The sequence below is a fragment of the Myxocyprinus asiaticus genome, chromosome 29, assembly GCF_019703515.2.
Source record: "Myxocyprinus asiaticus isolate MX2 ecotype Aquarium Trade chromosome 29, UBuf_Myxa_2, whole genome shotgun sequence".
In the NCBI taxonomy this organism is placed as follows: domain Eukaryota; kingdom Metazoa; phylum Chordata; class Actinopteri; order Cypriniformes; family Catostomidae; genus Myxocyprinus; species Myxocyprinus asiaticus.
In genome coordinates, this window is record NC_059372.1 from 3,733,039 (window position 1) to 3,760,668 (window position 27,630).

General features: G+C 37.3%; 1 protein-coding gene across 1 annotated transcript in view; it reads right to left on the bottom strand.

Annotated features, from left to right (window-relative positions):
• Positions 1-2,430: 2,430 nt before the first annotated feature.
• Positions 2,431-27,630, bottom strand: part of dnai3 (dynein axonemal intermediate chain 3) — a 29,535-nt gene continuing 4,335 nt past the window's right edge. Inside the window, exons 4-23 of the mRNA XM_051661418.1 lie at positions 25,015-25,199; positions 22,545-22,649; positions 22,328-22,474; positions 21,804-22,003; positions 21,599-21,715; positions 21,199-21,389; positions 20,022-20,146; positions 19,750-19,839; positions 19,146-19,226; positions 16,948-17,055; positions 16,678-16,751; positions 16,423-16,582; positions 16,234-16,318; positions 12,371-12,504; positions 11,858-11,921; positions 9,932-10,062; positions 8,031-8,235; positions 5,888-5,979; positions 5,639-5,755; positions 2,431-2,828 (exon numbers count right to left, since the gene is read on the bottom strand). Coding sequence (XP_051517378.1) covers positions 2,688-2,828; positions 5,639-5,755; positions 5,888-5,979; positions 8,031-8,235; positions 9,932-10,062; positions 11,858-11,921; positions 12,371-12,504; positions 16,234-16,318; positions 16,423-16,582; positions 16,678-16,751; positions 16,948-17,055; positions 19,146-19,226; positions 19,750-19,839; positions 20,022-20,146; positions 21,199-21,389; positions 21,599-21,715; positions 21,804-22,003; positions 22,328-22,474; positions 22,545-22,649; positions 25,015-25,199 — 2,552 coding nt within the window. The 3' untranslated portion in view covers positions 2,431-2,687. The remainder of the gene's footprint in view (positions 2,829-5,638; positions 5,756-5,887; positions 5,980-8,030; positions 8,236-9,931; positions 10,063-11,857; positions 11,922-12,370; positions 12,505-16,233; positions 16,319-16,422; positions 16,583-16,677; positions 16,752-16,947; positions 17,056-19,145; positions 19,227-19,749; positions 19,840-20,021; positions 20,147-21,198; positions 21,390-21,598; positions 21,716-21,803; positions 22,004-22,327; positions 22,475-22,544; positions 22,650-25,014; positions 25,200-27,630) is intronic.

The following is a 27,630-nucleotide window of genomic DNA, read 5'->3' on the forward strand; positions in this document are numbered from 1 at the left end:
CATGTAGCCCTGCCGACTCGAATGTTCTTTTTGAAATGCTTTTGAAATGAAATGTTTAGCAGATGTGAAGGCAAATGTGAATTTTTCACCAGCCAGAATGAGTCACAGAATGAATCCTATACTGCACCGGACGATCTGTCATATCAGCTCAGTTCATGTGATTTCATGTCACACAGATGGCTGATGAATCAACACCAGTCTGATATATCAGGTGAGTCTATGTCATACAGTGGGGTGCATGCACTCGAGTTCACCCACAAAACCTGATGATCATGTTTTCCAGCATAATTTGAGAATGTTCCAATAAGCAGAGAGTTTTGCGTGATTCAATGGAAATCCGACCATCTGTACAAAGGAGTTAACATGATCAATATCAGAAAATTTGCTTATACTTGATTAGTGGCCAAGAAATAGTGTAGAATCTGAAATTATTCTCATTTTGTAATTTTTAAAATGCTTAAAGGTGCTGTAAACGATTTTAGCCATTCTACATCCATGAGACTGCGCCATTGAATTAGCCACGCCCCCATTTCCAAATGCCGCAATCCAAAGATACCTAATTAGTTATTGAGGCCGACATCAAGCAGAATCGTTGATAAAAACAACAGCAGCAAAATAGCGCCCTCATCTGACAACTGTTATGAACAACATGGCATAAATATGGCAGTAAGCCACAATAATTGGCTGAAACTACAATACAATGAGAATGCACAAAATTATTGGCAGGTCGAAAGCGTCAGAGACTAAGGACACATTTTTGTTTTCTGTTTACAGGGTCTAGAGCTGTCACGGAGACCAGTGAGATATCTTACGACACTTATTTCAGTAATATCTTAAGGGGACAATTTTTTGCAGACCTTTCCATGAAAAAAATCACTTACAGCACCTTTAAACTTTATTTTTATTATAAGTTAAATAATAATAAAAAAAAAAATGTATACTAGATTTTTAATGTGGCCTCAGACTTTTTAAATATATTTCTTTCCAACCAAAAGCTCGCAAATAGGAACGTTTTTGCTCTTAGGTTATTCTTTTATAGTTCTGAAGACTTAGCATTGTCTTTAAATTGTTTAACTTGGGTCAAATGTTTTGGGTAGTCTTCCACAAACTTCTTACAATAAGTTTCAGGAATTTTGGCCCATTCCTCTGGACAGAACTGGTGTAACTGAGTCAGGTTTGTAGGCCTCCTTGCTCGTACAAGCTTTGAAACACTATCGGACTGTGGTCAGGGCTTTGTGATGGCCACTCCAGTACCTTGACTTTGCTGTCCTTAAGCCATATTGCCACAACTTTGGAGGTATGCTTGGGGTCATTGTCCATTTGGAAGACCCATTTCCGACCGAGCTTTAACTTCCTGGCTGATGTCTTGAGATGTTGCTTTAATACATCCACATAATTGTCCTTGCTCATGATGCCATCTATTTTGTGAAGTGTACCAGTCCCTCCTGCAGCAAAGCACCCCCACAACATGATGCTGCCACCCCCATGATTCACGGTTGGGATGGTGTTCTTCGGCTTGCAAGCCTCACCCTTTTTCCTCCAAACAAAACGATGGTCATTACGGCCAAACAGTAAACTAAGATTTTATTAAACAGCTTATTAACATTTTGCAAAGCAAATTCAGAGGAGCGTGTGTGTGTTTGATTTGTTTGTGTTTCCAGTTCAGTGAATCGTTTGCACTTCCTCTGTCACCATTAGTTACGGTTAGGGGGCTTTCTGTTAGGCCGATCACATCAATGTGAAAGTGTGAAGTCACCTGTGTGCGGTTTATATCAACACATTCGAGAGCTGTTGCGTTGCTCTGAGGTCAGCTTTTGTGGGCTGAACCCAGTTCAGTGGATCACATTTAGTAGTTCACATGTGCGTAACTAGAAAACAATTAAGAAGTCACCATTTTTATTATTATTATTATGGATTTAAGATTATATAGGCTTGGAAAAGTCACAGTTTTAAAATTCCCTGATATTTCCATTTTTTTCCCATGACTGTGGAAACGCTGCAGACATAGACATGACATGTTTACTCAAGACTATATATATTTTAATTATTAATATATTATAAACTATTTTAATCATTCATTTATGATTTAATCCTTATATTTCAACATTCAACTATATTTCACTGAAGAGTAAAAAAAAAATCAAAGGTTAAAAACATTGACTAAATCTTAAAAACGTATATGTCTGTCCTGAGAGGGTCTGTTGTGCTGTTTTACTGCGTTAATCGATATGATTCGAGCTGAACTTGATCAGTATTGTACATTCATATGAACGTGTCCATATGAAACCAAGTAATCTCTTATGGATTATCTTTTAGAGCGAACGTCAGCGAATTAACAGCGTATTTGATTTCGACGTGGAGGGGAAGTGAAGACGCACTCAGAGGAGAAACCAGACACTGAACGAAGAGAAAATCAATTTCCCCACAAAATACAACTTTTAATGTGTTTTCGTTTAGTTTTACATTCATAAAATTGCAATAAACATTCATATAAAGTAAAAAAAAAACAACTCTCAACTTTGAGTAAAACTGTGTTTAGCTATTTACGACAAGCAAGTTTAACACTGAATTTGAGGTTTGTGGTCTTCATTACCGATTATTAACTCATCAGTGTTATTGGTTAACTCGATGTTCTCCAGATTCTTCTAGTTTGGTGGTTCTAGAGTATGATGATGTTTTTGAGTGTGTTACAGGTCTGACGTGTCTTCTGTTCCCATCAGCAGGTTTGTGTCTTTCAGAATGAGCTTCTCCAGACTCAAATACTGTTCATATTCCTTCAGAGCTTCTGCCTGCAGCTCCTCGTCCTGTTTCTGTGGCAGCACTGGCTCCTGACAGATAACACATAACACAAGTAACCAAACACAAAGAAATCAATTTCATTTGGGTGTTTTCACTCTAGACTAGAGCTTTTGATACGATCCCAAATCCATTTGAATTCAGAATTTGGTTCGATTGGTTGGTGTGAAAGCTGTTTTCTCATCTCAGGTGTGCACCAAGATGAAATCACACATTTGTTCCCTGGAGTATGGGACATGAGGTATAAAAAGCAATCCGGACTAATTTGTGTAAGTGGACTGCAATTGATGACACATAATTAGTTTGACTGTCGCACATTTTCAAGATGAATGGAAAAGGTTTAACGTAAATGGACAAACAATGCAGAGATTTTCAATAGAATAAATTAATGCCGCTTAGTGAAAAAAGACACAAGTGCTGTTAAGTGCACACTACATGACACCAGCCCTTCTCTTTTGATGTTCTGAGTCAGCGACTGGTCCACGCCGAGAAGTCTCAGATCTCACGGCAAACGGCCTCAAGCCGCCTTTTCGCTGCATCCGACAAACGTCAGATGACAGACCGGAAGTCGTTCATTTCCAATGCGGGGCTACGTGGAGGCAACCATCTCTGGATGCAACATTTTCGGATCCGATTTGAGCTTCGGCTGCATTGAAATATTTCAACTTGAGCGACTAGACCGTATGCGACCGTTCCGATCAGATGTGTTGTATTTAAAACTATCAGCGCGAAGTGAGAAAAATCATCAGATTTTGTCCTAAACGTTGTTCTGAATGCCTGTTACTTCTGTATTTTGAGCAATTATGAATGTAGAAGTCAGAAATGATTGTTTACGTTAAAAATCTTTTGTTATTACAGTAAATGTGCGATTCAACGTGTACAGGTGCCATTTATTTCTGCACATGCAAAACCTACTTATTTTAAATGACATCTGTGAATTTCTGCACTAGGGGGAGAAACACGACAGTCGTATGTGAATGTCGGAGACAGTGAAAAGGCGGTGAAAATAGTGTGCGCACTCCTGCGACATCCCGAGTCTAGGGATTTTAAAACAGCTTAATATCTACGCGTCTTTTCGTCAGGTGTGGGCACTGTCCTGATGAGCGAGAGACCGACAATGAGCCACAGCCAATGAAATACAGGAGGAGAGCAAGGCATTGGGACGCAGGAGACACAAAATAATTAGACAAAAATAAATACATCACCCACATCTCCCTACCGCTGTCTTTATTGTTTTCAGCTGTTTTTCCTTTTTTCTAAGCGCGAATAAGTGCGAAAATGGGCGTGATTCATTCTTTAATGTTTACTGACATGTTATCAAGAATAAACTGCGCAAGTTTGTGAATTAATTTAGTTAGCTTAATTTTAGGGCTACGGTTAGGGTCCCAGTTTTTAGCACATTCATAATGATCAATGTATGTGAGAGACTCTCTCCTCGAAATCTGAACAAAAGTGGTCAAAAGAGACGACCAGGTGTAACGGTGAAGTCTCGCTTGTACATTTGTAATCGGATCGCAGTTTTTGGCGTCTTCTCCTCCTGAGTTGTAAGCTTGCTACAGTTGTAAACATTTAAACATGACCTCTAAATACACACGCATATATAACATAAAATAATGTATAATAATAATAATATTACACATACACATGAATCCAAGCCAGTGATGCAATTCCTTTCATTTATGTGATTAAAAATGTTTAATCTACCACCCCTGGAGTCATGAGTTTGAATCCAGGGTGTGCTGAGTGACTCCAGCCAGGTCTCCTAAGCAACCAAATTGGCCTGGTTGCTAGGGAGGGTAGAGTCACATGGGGTAACCTCCTCGTGGTCGTGATTAGTGGTTCTTGCTCTCAATGGGGCGCGTGGTAATTTGTGCGTGGATCATGGAGAGTAGCATGAGTCTCCACATGCTGTGAGTCTCCGCGGTGTCATGCACAACGAGTCACATGATAAGATGCGCGGATTGACGGTCTCAGAAGCGGAGGCAACTGAGACTTGTCCTCCACCACCCGGATTGAGGTGAGTAACCGCGCCACCACGAGGAGCTACTAAGTAGTGGGAATTGGGCATTCCAAATTGGGAGAAAAGAGGATAAAAAATAAATAATTGAGTACATTGTAAATATGATCATTACATGTTTTAGAATTGTGTGCAAATGTAGAATTTACTTAATATTTTCAAGTTTACAGTTAAACTAACTTATTCAACGTAGAAAGTACTTAAATATTTTCTGCTATATTTAATTAACCACAAAATAATTTTTTTCAGTATACAAAAGAAAGGAAAGTGAATTGTTTTTTGTCCTTTTTTGCTAAATCAAAGCTTAGCAGTGTATTACAATGGAACACACAAAACACACACACTGATATGAACATTTAAAACCACAAATATTTAGTGTTTGTCTCGAAATTCCTCCAAAGAACCCTCCAGAAATATGTAGCCAGCACTTCAATGGAGTTTGAGTGAGTGTGTGAAAGACAAACAATTTTAGGCCGTCTGACAGATGAGCGGCATACTTTCATATTTGGTAAATATCTTCTGCAAGTCTGAACGAATCTGGAATCACTCAAACACACATTCCACCTGAACTACTGAAGTGTGTTAGCAGTGAGGGTATACACACACACACACACACAGCTGTATTGTGTTTCTTAAAGGGATAGTTCACCCATACTGTCTTCATTTACTCGTTCATGGAGCTTGACAGCCCCTATTTATTGTATGCTTTCATTGGGAAAGAGCAGCTTAGACATTCTTCAAAATATCTCAGTTTGTGTTCCATAAAAGTTTGGAAAAACATGAGGTGAGTATTTGATATGAATATTCTTTTGTTTTCTCTCTCACCATTTTCCTCTGTTCTTCAGCTTCCATCTCCTTCTCTTTCTCGTGTTTGATTTTACGTTGGTCAAAGTACAGCAGCCGTTCCTCTTCCTTCTCAAAGTATTTCCACACATTCTTCCTCTGCAGGGAAAATACATCACTGTAAACTAACTCTGTGTACTATCAGTGTTGAGTATTCAGAAGTATTGAGCTTCATTCAGTTCATTTAACTCAAGGATTTTCTATGGGGTGACTGTAAAGTGACGTTCTCACCTCATTGTTGGAGGATCTGCGCAGGGTCCAGGGGATTTCAAGGATGTGAAGGATGCCGAGACCGTCTGATACCGCCAGAAGATGCTGCTTGGCTACATGAGTGTAACATTACACATTAATATCTTACAGCTACACTTGATTCTAGTCACTGACTACAAATAATGTTAAATCACAATATGAACTTCACAGTTCCCAAAGGAATCTCTCAAGTGTCCTGTAAGGAAGTATGGGTTGAAGAACGAACAGGTGTGACGTCATTTCGAACAAAATCTAGCCAAAAAGAAGGTGTTTTTGCGTTCGTTTCATTGGTTCGTAACAGCTTGATGGGGCGAACTTTTAGGAAAATTTCTTACTGGCTGCTAAACACCTTCTCACTGCCACTGGTCCACGTCATCGGTAGGTGTGACCTGGAGCTCCACCTACCTAGAGGCCAACAGCTAATTTAGTTTACATTGTTCAGTCAACATGAACACACCGGCGTGTTGAGTTATTAACAAGCTGGTGCAGACATACCTAGATCTGTACGTTTGTTCACGTAGAGACATTTTCCAAGACCATGTCATGCGATTTTTTTTGTTTAACTAGTCTGCAAAAGCAATCATATCTACTCAAATACTCTTAAGTGCCCATTCACTCATGTGCCACCTGCAGCAAAAGCCAATCACACATCTGCCCAAAGTAAGATAAGCTTATCATCATTCTGTTGTCTTTATTCTGCCCATTAACACTCTTTTATACACCCATCTTTGCAGTAGTATCAGTGTCATCATAAATCACAATAACAGAGTGTAATCGGTGCATATTATGGCCACGTATAGCATGTTAACGTATTACCGTTATGAATTCAGAATGTAAACAAGACAAATAAACATTTTCTACTGCATATATATTATTTTAAATCGTTATTGATTGGTTAAAACACCTTCTTTTACCGACCTCATGTGAATTCTATGCATAGAATGATATCACATTTTAATGTCACATTAGTTTAGGTTTTTGTATTTAAATGCTCCTCTAAACGCCTCCAACAGCGGTGTGGTGGGTGTCTGAATGTTCGCAAACAGTATACCGTTGCACAGCTGTTTCGAACTTCTTTTTACCTCTGAATGAAGAAGAGCTTCTCCGGAAGTATATCGGGGCCTTAACTCTACAGATTTTATTTTATCATTCGTTTTTCGTCATTTCGGTCAGATTTTAGCTCTTTAAAAATGTACAAATTCCATGTATTCCATTAATAAATATTAGGGCTGTCAATCCATTAAAATCTTAAATCGAATTAATTACATGATATGCTGATTAATTAATCAAATTTGTTGAGGTGCACTGCCACCTATTGACGCGGCTCGTAAAAACAGATGTACTTCAAGCTTGAATTGCTCGTATGGTCGGAAAATACGTACTTGTCTTACAGAAATTACGTACGCATCAGTGGGCATGATTAATTGCGTAAAAAGTTTTATGCGTTATTTTATATATAAGTAATCACACTAAATTAACAGCCATAATATATATAATTGCATATTATATTGCATATATACAACATATTTATGATTTATATGCATCATTTACATTGATATGTAGAAACGTGCTAAAAACTGGCACTGTCTCTGTCTCTTTAAGAATAGGGGCAGTTCAGCGAGTGTCTCACAGAAATGTTTCGGTTGAGCGTATATTAATGAGAGTGGAGTCCAATAGCTTTTTCATGCATGATTAGAATTAAATGTTTAATTTGTTTTTGTTTTTGATCAACAACTGACTGTAAAGTACAGAAAGGATATTAAAATAGACATTATTAAATTACAAATGGATTGTGTGGATCTTGTCTTCGGACACACATTACACGGAACGAGTCAAAGCAAACTTTTACTCTCAACATGCAATGAAAGGATCTCGCTGCTGAACTACTCAATCACCGGCGGGTGAAATCGGAAACATTTACCAGATATTTTTAGTTACATACCAGGAAATTTGGTGATTCACTCGCATTGTAGATCATACAACCCCTGTTGTCGATGCTGTATAGCGTACAGGGGGTCATAATAAAAGGTAAACATTAACCACTCACTCCCACTAGTCAACTAGTCTGCTAAAGTAAATGGGTAGTCGTGCAAGCCCTATCAGGAAGTGTGTGTATGTGGCTTACAGGAAATGCTCCTGGCTTTGATGCAGGTAATGGGGGTGATGCTGATGTTCTGGGTTTGTGACGGTTCATGTGTTTTCTCCAGCAGGTCCCAAACTTCGATGCTTCCGTCTTCTTTCCCGATGAAGAAGACCGCCGGCCGTGACAGGGACCACTGACCGGCCGTATACATCTTCTGTGAGCAAGACGACATGACGATCGGTCCGTTCTAAAACGTCATGGAAGAAAACTCTTTGAACGGAAAAGGCAAGACAGAATCATGATGCACTTTCAAAGATATAAAATGTATTTTAAGAGCCTATGAAATTGTGAAATCAAACTTTTAGCAGATATACAAAAAGTTACAGACACATTTAAAATGTACTAAATGTACTTTTTAGTCTTCCTCTTCAGGGAAAAATGGACCAAAAATGATTAATGACTCATCTTGCACTGAGGGTTGTATATCATTTTTTTCCCAATCAAATACTCTCTAGAATGAGATTGGCCTTCACCCTAATAGAGCGCATCAGTGCCCGCCCACTTTTTCAGCCGCCATGGTTCCGGAAGTATTTTTCCCATTCGTTTTTTTCCATTGGGATTTCATAAAATTCATCACAAAAAACTTTTGAGCCATGAACCAAACCAACCAGCTAAGAGGTGAATCACAACATCACAAACTTAGATTCAAAGCAAAAAAGTATTTGAAAATTGGACAAAAAGACAAATCTTTAATAGGGGAATGAACTACAATCCCCTGAAGCATTGCGAATGATGTAATTGAATTAAAAATGACTATAAAACTATAACTAGGTCTATCGAGGTGCCTCATGGGAGTGGGCGATCGCTGCAGAGCTCTTTTGGTGCACTTTGTTTGCTTTGATTCTCTGATTGGTGGATTTTTCCCCTCAGGATCATGGGTAGTGTAGTTCTTCATCAGGAATTTCGCTGAAATAATGAAATAATGTGGATGAAATAATGTGGACTGATGGCTTCAACAGAAGCATATCCATTAGGTCTGTCTTTATAAGTTATCGTTAAAAATTAATTCGCCTATGGAAAAAATGAATGGGATTTTTACTTCCGCAATCAGACTGTTGCGCTCTAGCTAGCAATAGCAAGTAGAAAATCATGTTGATGTTTTTTCAAGGATGTGACATAAATTAAAGGCTGTTGGCTATTAAAAAAAAAAGGCAAATCCTTTTGATAAGTCCCTTCCAAACTTACTGTTTTAATGAAAAAATATGTCAACACAGGAAAGAATTGCATTTGTCAAACCAATTCATGGGGTTATTAAATCGTGACAATTATAAAGAGGCTCTTTATGTTAACAGGGGTTGGTCAAATATTTACAGTGTATAGAGGAAGTTTTATTCAGGTGTTTATATCTCTATAAACTGCTGCAATCATTATAATAAAAGAGCAAAGTCTGCTGTTGGCAAACATAGAGCGCAGATAAACGACTGAACAAACAAGCACTGTGATGAAGTGGTGGCTCGGTGGTTAAGGCTCTGGGTTACTGATCAGAAGGTCAGGGGTTCAAGCCCCAGCACTGCCAAGATGCCACTGTTGGGCCCTTGAGCAAGGCCCTTGACCCTATCTGCTCCAGGGGTGCTGTATCATGACTGACTCTGCACTCTAACCCCAGCTTAGCTGGGATATGTGAAAAAAAGAATTTCACTGTATATGTGTGATATATAATTATAATCGGTTACTTTTGCACATCACTAGGTCACAGGTGTGTGTATCTCCCAGTTAGGTTTTAGTGCTAGAACTTTAAATTTTTGTATGAGGATTTACAATCCTGACCCTGTTGTGGACAAACCCCAACTCTGGAATTAAAGGGTAAATAGTTGTCGAATACAGACTTGAATGCAACTGATTTGAGTCTGATTGTATATGATATGATTCTGATGTGACCTCACCATGACCCCTTCCTTCCAGATGGCAAAACTCCAGCTGCCAACCGTCAGAATAATGTCCCTGAAAAATGGAGAGCGACTCACAGTGTTCACCAGAGTGTCGTGTAAGATGAACCGGTGGGTGGGTTTGGCACCTGAGAGATAAGACAGAGGAAATCTGAGCTTTACAAAGAACATCCCAGTCATATCAAAAATAAAATATAATGTCCAAAACATACTCTGAAGTCTTGTTAAAACACTTTCCACACTCTCACTAGTTGATGTAATTGGTCTACTAACAATCTTAGGCAGCTCACTGGAGTTTAAAGAGTGAAAATGTGTCTCCAAATAACAACAGCGAGCTTCATTACGATCGAGCATTCACAGTAAATGACCTGTGCTGTACTGACATGTAGCTTCTTTCCCCACAGCAATAATGAAACACTATATCCTATTACAACAATCATGGAAATTACTTTAATGTAATTGCCACGGGTTACAGGCTCAAGATGGCGGTTTGGCCGAATTAGGTTTGATCTCTGCCAGAACCCTTCATGATGAGAAAAAACCACGAGATAACCTGTCTGTGAGAAACCACAATGACTTTCATTAACATTCAAAGAGACTGATTTGATGTTTGGACAGCGTGAGGTCTGTTTAATTGACTCATTGAACATTCATCATCGTCTAAGACCTGACATGTGGTTTCCTCATTAATCGTGAAGGAGTTTAACATTGTTTTGGTCATCTAAAGTTGATCAAGGAAATCTTCGGCTATTTCAGTTTTATGTCAGTGAATCTGATTGTATTTGTGCATTTTTGTGTTGAAGCATTAGGGTCATTCTGTGTCACATCAATCAGAAGTCCACGGCTTATTATTGTACTGGTTTAAATGAAGAGCCACATGCGTTGCTTATTCTTAATAATTGTGTATTTTTGGACTCTCGAAAATCGAGATTTTGACTTAACTGTTTTTGTGTGAATAAATAAAGGTGCATTTCTAGTTTCAACATTATTTGTACTTCAGATCTTGGTTTGGTTGGACAAGAAAAAACGATTCATAACATGTGACCCACATTTGGTTTTTGACCAGTGAAAATGGGCGAAATTGAACAATTTATGTATGGTGGAGACACTTTGAGAGCCCCATATCTCTGTGATTTAACAATATGGGGCCTTAAAAATTAAGATTCAAAAAGGAAAGTTTGTTCTGAACCAGAATCTAAAAGTATTTTAAGATATCTTTAATACTTCTAGAGTTATAGGCACTCCAACTTTGGAAAAACAACACAAAACAGAGCTTTTTTTCCATTTTTGGACTCATACCATTGGCATATAATGCAACAAGGGGTGCTGAAGTCAACTGATTTTAGTAATAGACCTACTTATCTCTGTGTAAAAATAAAATAATGACAATGACAATTTTCTAAAGGTGTTTTTTGACCTGTAGTTTTGCTCCAAAGTCATAGGCGAAAATTGTCATTTTGATCCCCCTCTACAAAATAATGGATTGCTCAGTAAATATTGATCCATAGCGTTTAATATTTTGACTTTCATCATCATTTCTGTTTATCTTTCCTCAGAAAAAGTATCAACAAAATCAAAAATTTCAGCAGAAATTTGGTTGATTTGACATGGAATATCCCAATAGTGAGGTACTGTTGTTAACTGAAAGGATTATAAATTCCTTTAATGTGTTTAAGTTGCAGATAGCAGAATCTTTTTATCCAAAGTGACTTGCTTTTCACTTTCTACCGGGACCCCCTGGACCAGCTGGAGGTTCAGGTTCTTGATCAAGAGTGTAATGTTGATAAGCAAACTCAACAACTCTCTCTTACAGGGCTTAAATCTTTCATTTACCATCCCAAATCCTCAACCACCAATGACTCCGTCCATCTATATGTGTGTTTTTGTATATGTGGTGTTCGAATATGTTCTGGTTTATCTTACTGTACAGTCGTCCAGAGTCGTTGTCTTTCTCCATTTTCCAGTCGGTGTAAACGAGTTCTCCGTCCTGAGAGAGGGACAACAACACACTTTAGTTTTTAGATAAAACCTGATTTTAAGGGATATTTTATTGTAGCTACGTTATTGTACAATAAAATAAAGCCACAAAGAGCAACAAGACAGATTTCTGAGTGCCTAAAATCCCCATAACAAATTGATAAAAAGATTAATAAAATACACCAATGTTTGTCACAATAATCACAATAAACAATTCTGCCACCAAGTAAATCTAGTTCAGAAGCATAACTGAAGGCAGTTTATGGATACAAAGCAAATTAATATAGAATTCAAACAACACATTAATGTAAATGTTCAAATGATGTATGATCACAAATGTGTGACGGCTTTGAATGTGGCTCATCCAATCAGATTTCAGAGCTGGAATCAGTTTTCTAATATATGTTTTGTAGAACAAATCGACTAATTCAAGCACACAGATTAGTTTTGGGGACTCACCTCTGTGCCCACATACAGTTTAGTGCTGATGTGTTCTAAAGGTTTCTGCTCTTTGGCTGATGGCACCCGCAGCTGCCCGAAACCAGAACCATCTTCACGCTCAGAGTTCTGTGGAGGTTTATCTGCTGTAGTGACTAAAGAGAGATGAGACCAGAATCCTAAATGAACACTCGCCATGCATCATATGTAAGTAAAAATTGTCTTTAGTTTTATTCAGACGTTTTTAGGAACTGGTTTGAATCAAATTCTGTTTTTGTTTTCTTTGTGAGTTAATCAAACCAAAAAGGTACAAACGGTCTTCCAACAAAAAGATCAATGAGTGTAGTTTGTCTCCTAATAAATTATAGCCGAAAGATTATTTACTATGTAATATTTATCTACAAAGACAAAAATATACCTAGTTTATTGTCAGAACTCCATAAGTGAATGTGTTCACATGAATTGTCACACATAGATAATTTTATGGCTAGTAATATATATATATATATATATAGGGGAATCTCACAACATGTTACATTTCACCCCAAAATAAAATAAAAAATATTTTTATTGAAGACAGTGAAGCCTATTGTGATTTTTTGGCATAATTTTCATAACAATTAAGCACATTTTTCCACTAAATTCTTAATAATGTAATGTGTCTGGACATTTTACTTTTAATTTTTAATTTTACTTACATTTTACTTTCATTTATTTGTAATTCTCATACTTTAATACAGTATTCTTGTTACATTATCACAGTTAATAATTGTAATGTAATGTATTTAAATTATTTTATTTCAAAGTTAATTTTGGACTGGTTCTAACATACTGTAAATTCTGAAAGAAATATAATAAGTTAACTGATTTGAAACTCTTCATTAGGATGATTTGAACTCATTATCTCAGCAGATAAACACTCTATAAAACACAGCAGCAGTGGCAGCGCTCGACTGAATCTGTCCGTCTGGAGCCCTGCTGTGATTTAGAGGTGTGAGAGCGGCTGCACAATGTTGTTACAAACACTAGAGCTTGTGTTGGGTCAGGGGCTTTGGGTGGGTCTGCTTATTTAAGAGAGAGCTGGTCGAGAAGCACATGCTTTGTAGGTCAGACGCCTTTCTGTATAATAACTTTTATCGGAAACTCACTCTACATCCAACTACTGTTCCCAAACATATTACATTTCACCGTCTGATATGAGTTAAAGTCTTCAAACCATTAACCAAAACATATGACTTTTACTCCCACAGAGAAAAATAAATGAGCCAACAAGTTTAAGTTTAACCCCAAACCTAAACCTAACTGTGATTTTAATGGGAAAATCAATGAGACCGTCAATCCGTGCATCTTATCATGTGGCTTGTTGAGTGTGTTTCCGCGGAGATGTAGCGCACGTGGAGGCTTCACGCTATTCCCCGTGGCATCCATGCACAACTCACCATGCGCCCCACTGAAAGCGAGAACCACATTATAGAGACCACAAGGAGGTTACCCCATGTGACTCTACCCTCCCTAGCAACCGGGCCAATTTGGTTGCTTAGGAGACCTGTCTGGAGTCACTCAGCACATCCTGGATTCGAACTCGCGGCTCCAGGGGTGGTAGTCAGCGTCAATACTCGCTGAGCTACCCAGGCTCCCTCACCATTCACTTGTATTGTATCTGAGGCTAACACTTCCTATAAAATCTCCTTTTATAAAAAGATGTCTATGAAAATATGGCATCGCAGATGGCTGCTTCGGTGTGGAGTTCTCTAGCGTTTTTGTTGCTTTTGTTTTATTGTCATGTTTTTTCGTCACTCTTTCCGGATCAGTTTTACCAGGGATGAACTGCTGAATATTCGGCAGAGCATACCTGATCATTTCTTGCCGGTGTTTGATTATTCGGAGTTCACAGCATCCAAAAGATGCATGCGAGGGAGGAGAGCCGGCACGCTTGTGAACGCGCTTCGTCAACGTGGCTTTAGGACTTCGCTGTCAAGTATTCATCTGGCAAATGTCCGCTCCCTCGCCAACAAAACGGACAAACTGCTTCTGCTCATTCAAACAAATAAGGACTTTTCTAACTCCGCAGCTCTGTGCTTCACAGAAACCTGAAGCCATCCTGGACAGCGCATTTCATCTGCTGGGCTTCCTGCTGCTCAGAACAGATTGCGTTGCGGAATCATCGGGGAAAATGAGAGGCGGTGGAACATGATTTTACATCAACGAAAGTTGGTGTACAGATGTAACAGCGTTGAAGAAGATGTGCTGTCCTAATTTAGAAGTGCTCTTCATCAACTGTAAGCCTTTCTACTCACCGCAGGAGTTTTTCTTGTTTATTCTGGTGAGTGTTTATATCCCGCCACAAGCGCGCGTAAACACAGCGTTGCAAAAGCTGGCTGATCACATCACAGACATGGAGCAAAAACACCTGGACTTACTTATTATTATTCTGGGAGATTCTGAGAAGCTAACCTCACCCGTGAACTGCCAAAATACAAACAATACATCACACGCCCCACCAGAGACAGAAATATACTGGACCACTGCTACACCACTGTAAAGGATGCATATCGCTCTGTCCCATGTGCAGCTTTAGGAGTCTCTGATTACTGTCTGGTTCATCTTCTCCCAACCTACAAGCAGAAACTAAAATCTGCTAAACCTGTAGTAAGCACTGTAAAGAGTTGACCAATGAAGCAGAGCTGGAACTACAAGCCTGCTTTGACTGCACTGATTGGAGTGTTTTTGAAGCTGCAGCCACAGATCTGGATGAGCTCACAGATACTGTGACATCATATATCAGTTTCTGTGAGGATATGTGCATTCCTACTAGGACATTTTTATCATTCAATAATGATAAACCATGGTTTACAGGAAAACTCTGAATGCTTACAGAAGCAGGGATCAAATCTTGTAAAACCAGGCCAGAAACACACTGACTAAGGAAATCAGAGTGGTTAAAAGAAGCTACACTGGCGGCCAAAAGTTTGGAATAATGTACAAATTTTGCTGTTTCGGAAGGAAATTGGTACTTTAATTCACCAAAGTGGCAGGTAGAATCACTCTGGACCCCACGCACCCTGCCCACTCCCTATTTGAACTGTTGCCCTCTAGCTGGCGCTACAGAGCACTCAGCACCAGAACACCCAGGCACAAGAACAGTTTTTACCCTCAGGCCATTTTCCACATGAAAAATTAAACTGCCTCAGGACTCCCCCATAGTGCAATAATGTAAATACATATCTCATGTACATATGTAAACCCACTCAGACTTAATTCAATAACTGTACATACACCTACCTTGCATATACATTACCACTTGCACATGTACATATGCCATTCTGTTACATGTCCTATTATTATTTGTATGTCTGTTTATACTCTAACATTGTTTTATATTCTGTGTCTCACTGTAATGTTCTGTGTGCACTCGTTTGTCCTACCACCAAAAAGGAATTCCTTATGTGCACGAGAACACTTGGCAATAAAGCTCATTCTGATTCTACATATATGTTCTTCAGAAGAATATCATACAGGTTTGGAACAACATGGTGAGTAAATGATGACAGAATTTTTATTTTTGGTGAACTATCCCTTTAACTAGTAATTGTCTTGCTTTGCATTAAAAAAAAAATCTAAACATCTTTTTTCAATGAATAAATATTGAATTAAGTCTTGTTTCAAGCATAAACCTTACTTAATATGGTAAGATTTATGCTTAAAACAAGAAAACACCATTTGCTGACTTTATTCAAGATATATTCTCTGAAAACAAGCCTCATTATAAACTATTTTGCCTCTCAACCTTTTAGGCATGAAGCAACTGATAAAACCCTTGTACCTGATAGGATATACTATCTGATCAGACAGATAGGAGAGAACAGGATAAGATGTTATCTCACCTATAGGGTAGTCGACAGTATTATCTCTCAAACTGAATTTAAGAGGACTGTATTCACCACTAGTGCCTATCTTTGGTAACGAGACCTACAGCAGACAGAGAGAACACCATTTAACCGAACAGAGATGCAATGTTTATTCAAAACTAATTTGCTATTAGACCGTTAACTCAATATGTGTGTATTATGTACTCGTATAAAAGGTTTCCAGGTCAGGTTGAGGTGTTTGAATGTATTCGGAACGCCGTGAGGGTTTTCTAGAGGCCTTTCCTCTGTTTTCCTTTGATTTCTCGTTTCCGTCAGAGACTGAGACGTGACGTGTGGAGCCCGTAGATCCCAGAACATCACACAGCTAAAACACACACAATGAGACAGTTTGATATGACACTAGAATTAAAAAAAAATGAATGTATCTGTGCGGTGTAGAGTAGATTTATGTTACAGCACCAGTCAGGAGCACATGTGACAATCTGAACGCTGATTTGACTTGTGTTTTCCTCTGGAATCCCTAATCTGGACACCTGAGACAGAGAGAGAGAGAGAGAACAAAAAATTGAAAAAGAAATGTGCCATCACTAAATCTAGCTGCCTAAAGTCAAGATGAAATCACAATTGATCTTAATAAATGTTCCTGGCCTTATTGTGCATGCTTCATCAAGCCATCTGTTGTAATTCTATGTAGAGGACAGTATTCAGTAGTTGACCGCCCGCGTGTACCTCAAAAGTTTCCGGCAGCCACTGGATATCTGTGATCGGAGCTTTGTGTCCATTCTCTATTCCAGACACAGCACAATACCGCACCACTGGAGGATCATTCGATTTGTCCTGCAGTCACAAACACACTCACACAATATGGGGAATATTATCTATTGTTTTTATATAGAACTATTGAAAGGATGTTTCTTCAACTTTGAGCGCTTTCATGTCCCAGGGGTTGATTTTCTTTTATTAAAACAAACAGATTTTAACTATTGTCTTATTTGTTATATGAGGGTCACATTAAAACTGACTTGGAAATGTTTTACCAGGCCTTCATCATTTATTTTAGGTACTTTTTAAATGTCTTTTATGTATAGATTTTACTGTTTTAGTCCCAGACCCAGTTTAATATTGAGCTATGAAAATACATTATAAATATACAAGTTATTACATTTTTAAGAGTATAATGATGATAAATAACAAACCATTTCAAAATCATTTCAATCAGTTTTTCAAAAATTACGACCGTCCCACAGGCGTGGCGTCATTTCCAACACAGAATTCTATTATATACAATACAGAATTTGAGATATGCTGGAAATGACACGACAAATGACATAAATCTCCTGTGATGCATGTACAGACACTGTTGGACATTGTTAGTAGACTAATTAAATCAATTAGTGAGAGTGTGAAAAATGTTTTAACAAGACTTTTTTGAAGTCCACAGTGCTAAAAATGCTCCAAGTTGAAGAAACACCCCAATGACTGCAAACCAACTCTAACGCAAAAGGAAAACGTTTAACATTTTTAAAATAATACAAAGAAAATCATTATTATTATTTTTTTTTCTCCAAATGAGGACATCCCAAATTTCCCCAAATTTGCCATTTTGTCAGATTTAGCTCAGTTCTGGGTACAATTTTGTACATTAAGTATAGCTAAATAAACACACACCTTTAATATCTGCCGATCTAATCTTCAGTGATTGTGTAATTGTGTTTATAGGGATCAGTTAAGCTTCAGTTAATTAAATTAGCTATGGTTACATGACCTACTGTGAACGACAGCTAGAGAGAGTCTCTGAATTACGGCTGTTTACACACACACACACACACACACACACTCACACACAGGTGATCTGATGACACCATATGGTTCATTGTGACAGTGAGTGTCAAGTTACACATGCAAACACAACAATGACTAAAGGTTTGCACAGCATGCAGACATGATTTTAGTAATGAGATTTCACAGAATGAGTTTCATTCTGTGTCATTTGAGTCATCATTGAGTCTGTGTCATGTATTTGACGCTATCTGCTGGTGGCCATATGTAACATTGTGCTTCATGTGGATTATCTAATGATCTATGCATCTGTTTATCTTGTGTGTGGACTCGTTTGAAAGATAATCACATCCTCTAAATAATGTTGTGATATTTTATGTTCCGTTTATTTTTTGTGAATTTATAATCAAAAAAGTGGCATATAAGCAACACCAACATAATTATCAAAGACATATATTTAGCTATTACTCGCTATATTTTTGTGTATTGTGAGTAACACAAATAGGCTGGTTGTATTCTACTCTTTGAGAGCTTTCCAACAACATATGACACATGACTATTTGATCAGTTTGATGTTTTTACTGAATGCAATAATATGTACAGTGCAACTGTTTTTAGAAAATATCAAAACTGAACTCTTCTGATTTGTCTGCAGATTTCAAAGCACTTGTTCAGTTTTGGTCATAATGTCTACATGCATTGTGTAGTAACGCTTCTAAGCTTTCAAACGACACCTATTTTGTGTTGGTAATGACCTTAGTTTAAAATACTAAAGTATTTTTTTTCTCGTGCAGCTAAAAGTGTTAATATCCACCAATCTAATTTTCAGTGATTGTGTAATTGTGTTTATAGGGATCAGTTAAGCTTCAGTTAATTAAATTAGCTATAAACAGGTGAACTCAGAGGTTACATGACCTACTGTGAATGACAGCTAGAGAGAGTCTCTGAATTACGGCTGTTTACACACACACATACACACACACACACACATACACACTCACACACAGGTGATCTAATGACACCATATGGTTCATTGTGACAGTGAGTGTCAAGTTACATAAGAGATGTTTGTGTGTGTGTGTGTGTGTGTGTGTGTGTGTATGTATATTTAATGTATTTAGTGTATTTCATTTGTATGTGTAACTTACTAGTGTGTTTATGGTGTTTTTGTCACCACTACGGGTGCCCTGCAGTCTCTCTATGTGTGCAGAGATATCCCATAATACTACCTGTAAACACAAGTTATACATTTACATTTACATTACATACAGTATGGACAGTTTTTGTGGCGTGCTGTTGAAAATAATAAGACTTAGACTCAATTCTTCCATTACAAACTGTTTGTTATTAGGTGCAATTTCCTGCCCCCCATAGACTTCCATTGTAAGTGCATAACTGTAAACACAATATTTGTTTTTTCAACATGAGGGATGAGTTCAAATTATTTTCTGTGTTAATTGACAGCATGTTAAAGATGCTGGACATATAGCTTAACTTAAATGGAACCTGGAACATTCTGGTCATTATTATAATCAAAACATAATGTATTTTGTTTGAATCAGCTGTGGTTTTATTAAACGGGACTTTGTTTTGTCAAAGCCATTGGAAGCCATTTTTTTTTTACCATCAAAGGAAAGAATCGAAAGATTAGAAATAAGTAATTTCAGCTGATATGAAGCATATCATATGATGGAGAGTTAAAGATAGACAAAAGAAGGAGACAGTGAGAATTAGGATAAAGTAAGAGAGCACCTGTCCGTTCAAGCAGCCGCCAGCGATGATATTTGGGTCTGACGGACAGAACTGGAAGCTCAGAACATCATCAGGAGATTCCAACTTCAGCTGCAAGAAATAAACACTAAATAAAACAAAGAACGAGCTGTGAACGGTTTGATTTCAAAGCTGCTCTTATTACACTCAATACATCACATCAACTTTACTGGACCCTTATACTGTGTTATAAAATCATCAGCTGAAATATTGAAACTTGCTGAACCTCAATCTGTGATGATGATGAAGGTTACCTGTGGGTTTATGGGGTCACTGAAGCTCCAGAAGAGAATGTAAGATGGGTTTAACATGAGTTTAGTGGAGTTATCAATCCGTTCCTCAAAAGACATTCTCTCTGTCATGGCCACTGCAATTGCACCTGACACGAACACACACATTTATTATGCAGAATTAATGTACAACAACATTACAGATATTGGTATATTGCATTTTTCTGGTTTTCTGTACCCTTGTTAATTATGTTTGATTACATTAATTAATTAACTTCATTAATTCATTTTTCTTAGTGGTACTTTATTAGTTTACACTAAATAATATTTTGCTCATTTTAATTGAAAAAATGTTTTTCTTTTTTTGGTTTGTTTTGCATTGTTCTGCTCTGCTTTTTTGTTTAACTTTTGTTTTTTGTTTTGTTTTGTTTTGTTTTTGCTTTTCTTTTCTTTTGCTTTGCTTTTGTTTAACTTTTGTTTTTTGTTCTGCTTTGCTTTTTTAACTATTTTGCTTTGCTTTTGTTTTTTGTTTTACTTGTTTTGCTTTTGTTTTGCATAAGTTTTTTATGCTTTGATTTTTAATGCTTTACCTTTGCTTTGCTTTTCCTTTTGCTTTAGTTTTGCTTTGCTTTTGGTTTTTGTTTTGCTTTTGTTTTGCTTTTGGATTTTGTTTAGCTTTGCTTTTGCTTTCTTTGCTTTGCCTTTGTTTTGGTTTGTTTTGGATTGCTTTGCTTTTGTTTTATTTTTGTTTTGCTTAGTTTTTTCTTTTTTCTTTTTCTTTTGTTTAGACTTGATTTTTGTTCTACTTCAGCTTGTTTGTTTTTTTATTACTTTTTTGCTTTGCTTTAGTTTGCATAAGGGTTTTATGCTTTTATTTATTTTTATTATTTTTTTTGCTTTTTGTTTTGCTTTGCTTTTTAATGCTTTTGTGTTGTTTTTTGTTTGTTTGTTTGTTTGTTTTTTGCTTTGCTTTTGTTTTGCACATGCTTGTTTGTTAATGATTGGCTTTTTTAGTTTTGCTTTCGGTTTTTACTGTGTTTGCTGTTTTGTTTTGCACTATACGTTTTTTATTTGTTACTTTTATATGTTTACTTCAGTTGCAGTTTTGTTTTTTACTTCATTTTACTTATTTTGCATTATTTTTAATGTCCGCAGCTAAACTACAAACAATTTAGCAATACAGATGGACAGTGTTTCTGACCGCTGATGGTAGGATGCCATTGGATGTGACTGATGGTCTTCTCTCTGCTGTAGTGGAGGTCAGTGAACGACTGATATTCCTTCAGCTGTGTTTCTGTTTTTCCCGTCAGTGTGCTCTCGTCTTCACACAGCGCCACCCAGTCATCACAAAACACATTCATGATGTGATTCTGCTGCAGGGCCATTTCAAACCTGACACACACCAGAGAGTGGAGCTCAACACACGGTTCCAGAAGTAAAAATACCATTCATTTCCTCTATAAAGAATCTGATATGTAACAATAATGTAGAAACCTTAACAGACAGATCATCTTAAGAGGTTAAGTGATTATAGATAGTTTAGTGGAAGCCACAAGTCAATGTGATTCCAACTTACTTTGAAAAAATGTTGTGTGTTGTACCTTATCACAACAGATTTGATGAAATTCTTCAGATTTTCAGATTGCAGGTGATTTTCTTTCTCGTCAGCGCTGAATTCTCTGGGCTCATACTGAGTACACATGTTCTTTGGGTACTTCCTGTAACACATGACCATCTCTCAGTGCATCAAGGTATGAAGGGTTGGGTTGTATCACTGTACACACCATTTTATTTGTTGAAATATACCACAGTGTCTGTGTGGAGGAGTGTTTGATGTTGCTGGTGGCCTGAACGCTCGTGTGTCTCTGCAGCTCTCTGATACTGAAGCTCTTGTCCTGGTATGATGGGCACTCCACAAATCCTTCCTTCCCGTCCAGAGCGCTGCAATCAGAGAAACGCACCGGAGCGCCGAAGTCTCGCAGCAGACGAGAGATCTTATATCTGAGCTGGACAGAGAGAGAGACAGGTACAGTAATGCCCTGTAATCTCAAACATGACACATTTATAGAACAAAAAACTCAAAACAAAACGAACCACTGAGGCTGGTGAATATGAACACTGTGTCTCTGTGGTGCTATCAAAATATTCCTCTGTTTGAGCAACATTGACTCAACCAATAGAGTGAGTTAAGGGGTTGAACAATTTGTTTGTTCAACTAAAGGAAGATGAGAGTAATGTTTGGGAAAGCTGTTTGAAAATTAATGTAATTCAGTTTGGTGGTGCAGAAATGACACACTTCAGTTTTTAATATTAATGTGTTTTTCTCTTACTTTGGGTCTGGAATCTGTGAGCGACTCTTCCTCGATCTCCTGCTCACTTCCCAGAGAAATCCACGGATGAGACTCTGGAGTTTTTGGCATTATCTCCTCCTCCTCTTCATCCTCCATCACCACCTCATCATCACCTTGTACTGATGGCTACGAACACAGTTGTACACTGTTAAACAAATCGATCTGTCTGTCTGTGTGTGTTGTGACGTGTCCTCACCTTCAGTATGTTCTCTTTGGCCTCTGCTGTGAGCACCAGGTAGAAGCTCTGGCCGTATGTGAAGTCTCTGTCAAACACCAGCAGAAGTTCATCTTCAGGATATTCCTGCAGGAAACAGACAGGTTTAATCATCACACTAACAACAAACACTGTGTGGAGATCTGCGTGTGGTGCATAATGACTTCTGTGTGCAACACTGTGAGTTGTGCAGATGATGTTGGTCAGAGTAGAAAATAATACAGAATAGAACAGAATAGAGCAGAAGATAATTAAACAGAATAGGACAGAGCAGAATAGAATATAATGAAAGAATAAAGTAGTACACAGCAGAATAAAATAGAATTGTAGAATAGAATATTACAAATTAGAATATAATTGAACAGAACAAAAGAAGAGAGAAACAGAATAGTATAGAACAGAGCAGAATAGAATAGTACAAAGCAGAATAGAATTAAACATAACAGAATAGAACAGCAGGATAAAACAGATTAGTATCGAGCAGAATAGAACAGAGTAGTACAGACTTTATCAAAACTATACTACTCTGTAGAGAATATAACAGTACCACAACTTTATACCATAACATTCAGTATTAAATAGAACTGAATAGTACAGAGAAAAATAGAATAGAACAGAATACAATAGAATAGAATAGAGCAGAATAGAATAGAATTGAACAGATCAGAATACTATCGAATAGAACAGAGCAGAATATAATAGAATAGAACAGTAGAATACAATAGTTCAGCACAGAATTTAATAGAACAGAATGGAGCAGAATAGAATAGAGCTGAATAGAACTGAACAGAGCAGAATACTATAGAATAGAACAGAGCAGAATAGAATTGAACAGAGCAGAATAGAATAGAGCTGAATAGAACTGAACAGAGCAGAATACTATAGAATAGAACAGAGCAGAATAGAATTGAACAGAGCAGAATAGAATAGAGCTGAATAGAATTGAACAGAGCAGAATAGAATAGAGCTGAATAGAATTGAACAGAATAGAATAGTACAAATAAGAATAGAGTTGAACAGAATAGAAGGACAAAATAGAACAGAGCAGAATATAACTGACAGAGAAGAATAGAATATAGAAGAACAGAATAGAACAGCAGAATAGAATTGACCAAAGTGGAATAGAATAGTTCAAATCAGAATAGAACTGAACAGCAGAATACTATAGAATAGAACAGAGCAGAATAGAATAGAACAGTAGAATACAATAGTACATCACAGAATTTAATAGAATAGAATGGAGCAGAATAGAATAGAGCTGAATAGAATTGAACACAGCAGAATAATATAGAATAGAACAGAGCAGAATAGAATTGAACAGAGCAGAATAGAATAGAGCCAAACAGAATAGAAGGGCAAAATAGAACAGAGCAGAATAGAAAAGAACAGCAGAATAGAATAGTTCAAAGCAGAATAGAATTGAACAGAGCAGAATACTATAGAATAGAACAGAGCAGAATAGAATTGAATAGTAGAATACAATAGTACAGCACATAATTTAATAGAATAGAATGGAGCAGAATAGAATAGAGCTGAATAGAATTGAACAGAGCAGAATAATATAGAATTGAACAGAGCAGAATAGAATAGAGCCGAACAGAATAGAAGGGCAAAATAGAACAGAGCAGAATAGAATTGACCAAAGCAGAATATAATAGTTCAAAGCAAAATAGAACTGAACAGAGCAGAATACTATAGAATAGAACAGAGCAGAATAGAATTGAATAGTAGAATACAATAGTACAGCACATAATTTAATAGAATAGAATGGAGCAGAATAGAATAGAGCTGAACAGAATTGACCAACGCAGAACAGAATAGTTCAAAGCAGAATAGAATTGAACAGAGCAGAATACTTTAGAATAGAACAGAGCAGAATAGAATTGAACAGAGCAGAATACTTTAGAATAGAACAGAGCAGAATAGAATTGAACAGAGCAGAATAGAATAGAGCTGAACAGAATTGAACAGAATAGAAGGGCAAAATAGAACAGAGCAGAATAGAAAAGAACAGCAGAATAGAATAGTTCAAAGCTGAATAGAATTTAACAGAGCAGAATACTATAGAATAGAACAAAGCAGAATAGAATAGAACAGTAGAATACAATAGTTCAGCACAGAATTTAATAGAATAGAATGGAGCAGAATAGAATAGAGCTGAATAGAATAGAATAGAGCAGAATAGAATTGAACAGAGCAGAATAGAATAGAGCAGAACAGAATAGAACAGCAGAATAGAAATGAACAGAACAGAGCAGGATAGAATAGAAGCAGAATAGAATTGAACATAGCAAAATAGAACAGAGCAGAATAAAGAAACAGAATAAAAATAGAGCATGTTAACACATGTTAAATTACATTGTAATATGGAGTAATTTGATGTCAATGATTAAGAGTTACTAGAACAGATCTTTAACCACTAAACTACACCAGATCAGTTTCAGAATCTCACCAGCACTGTGTGTTTAACAGGACTGAAGTCAGACACGGCCGCTCGAGTCTTCAGGTCCTGTATGATGTCTTCTTTCTTTAACAACTTGTAAGGGTTTTCCCCGGTTACATCCTCATCTGTCCGACAACCGAATAGCTCCTGTGTAGCGGAAGTCAGGACCAGAGGGAAGATATAGTCGGGGGGAGCTATGGGGGGGAAGAGTCACACTTTCATAAAATAACTAATATTATAAAAAACTTTGTTAAGAAAATATGGTCTTTCTATCAAGGATACATTTTTAGCCATTTCAAAAGAATATAGCATTTGGGCCATATTCTAAAATTTTCTAGATTGATATATCGGTTTTACCGATTAATCAGTGCCAATAGTTGCTTTTTGGAATAGTTGCTGATAGTAAAAAAAAAAAAAAAAGACTAATTGAAAGACTAAGAATTTTTTTTGTTTGTTTGTTTGTTTGTTGTTGCATTCTATAAATCGATTATTAAAAATATTGGCAGATTAGTCAGTTATCGGCCTTAGTTATCGGTATCGGCAAAATCCGCTATCGATCTGCCTCTACTTGTAATGTTAGTCATGGATTCTTACACTAAAAACAGTCATAATTTAGTTTTTCATACTATTTTTCACACATTCTCTGACCCCTTTTAATTTTTGCTACTGTACCTTTAAGGCCTCTATAAGTAAATGAGTTCTGTAAGTTTCAGTGTGTCACACAGTACATCAAACTCTTTTATTACAACAGAAAATTTCAGACAAATCTTGTTTTATCTTGATAACAGTCACAGCTACTGATCTGAGATCAAAGCAGACCTGTGTCACATACTGTACTGCAGTAAATCCACAGATAACAGCTCTATCTGAAGTCCATTTTACCAGATCCAAGATCAGTGAACGTCAGTAAACATAGTTTAACTTAATAACATAGTGTGTGAAGCTGTTTGCCTCTTCAAAGGCCAGACAGAGTCCCTCAGAACAGGAACATGTGTTTACAAGCAACTTCATGTAAGTAAGCAGGTTTTCTGTTCTGCCGCATGACCGGATAAAATACAAATCAAATCAAATGATCTACTATGATACTTTTATGGGGAACTTTTGTCAGTGTTGGAGCTCCCCATCCCAGTCCCCATTCACTTTCATTGTATGACCAAGAACACCTTATGTGTTCCACAGAAGAGAGTCAAACGGGTTTGGAACGACATGAGGGTGAGTAAATAATGGAATAAGTTGCATTTTTGGGTGAGCTGTTTCTTTAAAAGTATGTTGAAATGTGCATACTGTGATACTGTGTGTGGCAATGCCCCCCTAGCCCCCCTTAGACCTGGCCATATCAATGTATGTCATCTAAAGAGATCCGATCTGGATGTCTGAGGACAAAAGACTGGAAAAAAGGATGTCTGACTACGTGCCTCCAGACGTGATGTTTGTGTCTCAGTATATCTGATCACAACTCCTGGATGAATGGAAAATAAAAAGTAGATTCATGCTGAAAAGAGCCAGATTAGTAGTTTTCAACTGGTGGGATGTGACACAAAAATATGTTGCAGGTCTGTTTTGATGGGGCCACTGAAAGAAAACAATGCCAATTGCAAATAATACAATTCAAATAACCATACAGTATACAATGGCAAAAAAAAAAGTATGTGAACTCTTTGGAATTACCTGCATTTATATATAAATTTGTCATAAAACCTGGTTTGATCTTCATCTAAGTTACAATAATGAACAAAAACAATCTGTTTTAACTAATAACACAAATTATTGTATCGTCCTTGTACATATTGAATACATCATTCAAACATTCACAGTGCAGGCTGAAAAAAGTATTTGAACCCTTAGGCTAATGATGTCAACAAAAGCTAATTAGAGTCAGGAGTTGGCAAACATCTCCAATGAGATTGGAGGTGTGGGTTAGAGCTACTTTGACTTATAAAAATCACTCAAACACTTTGAGTTTGCTATTCACAAGAAGCATCTACTGATGTGGACTATGCCTCACTAAAGTGAGATCTCAGAAGACCTATGATCAAAAATGTTGTTGCTTTGCATAAAGCTGGAAAAGGTTACAAAGTTAACCTGAGATATTCACCTGTCCACAGTTAGACAAATAGTCTATAAATGGAGATGGTTTAGTACTATGGGTACTCTCTCTAGAAGTGGCCGTCCAGCCAAGATGACTCAAAGGACACACTGCAGAATGCTCAATGAGGTAAAAAAGAACCCTAGAGTGACAGATAAAGACTTGAAGGAATCATTGGAACTGGTTAACATCTCTGGTCACAAGTCTACTATATGGAAAAGATTAAAATAGGTATGGTGTCCATGGCAGGACACCATGAAGGAAGCCGCTTCGTTCCAACAAAAACATTGCTGTGCTCCTGATGTTTGCCAAAGACCATCTTGACACTCCACAATGCTACTGGGAAAATGTTTTGTGGTCTGATGAAACTAAGGTTGAATTGTTTGGGAAGAACACGCAGAACTACGTATGATGTTAAAGGGCACCACATACCAACATAAAAACATCATCCCAACAGTGAAGTACGGTGGAGGGAGCATCATGATTTGGGGCTGTTTTGCTGCATCGGGGCCTGGACCGCTTGCCAACATTGAGGGCAA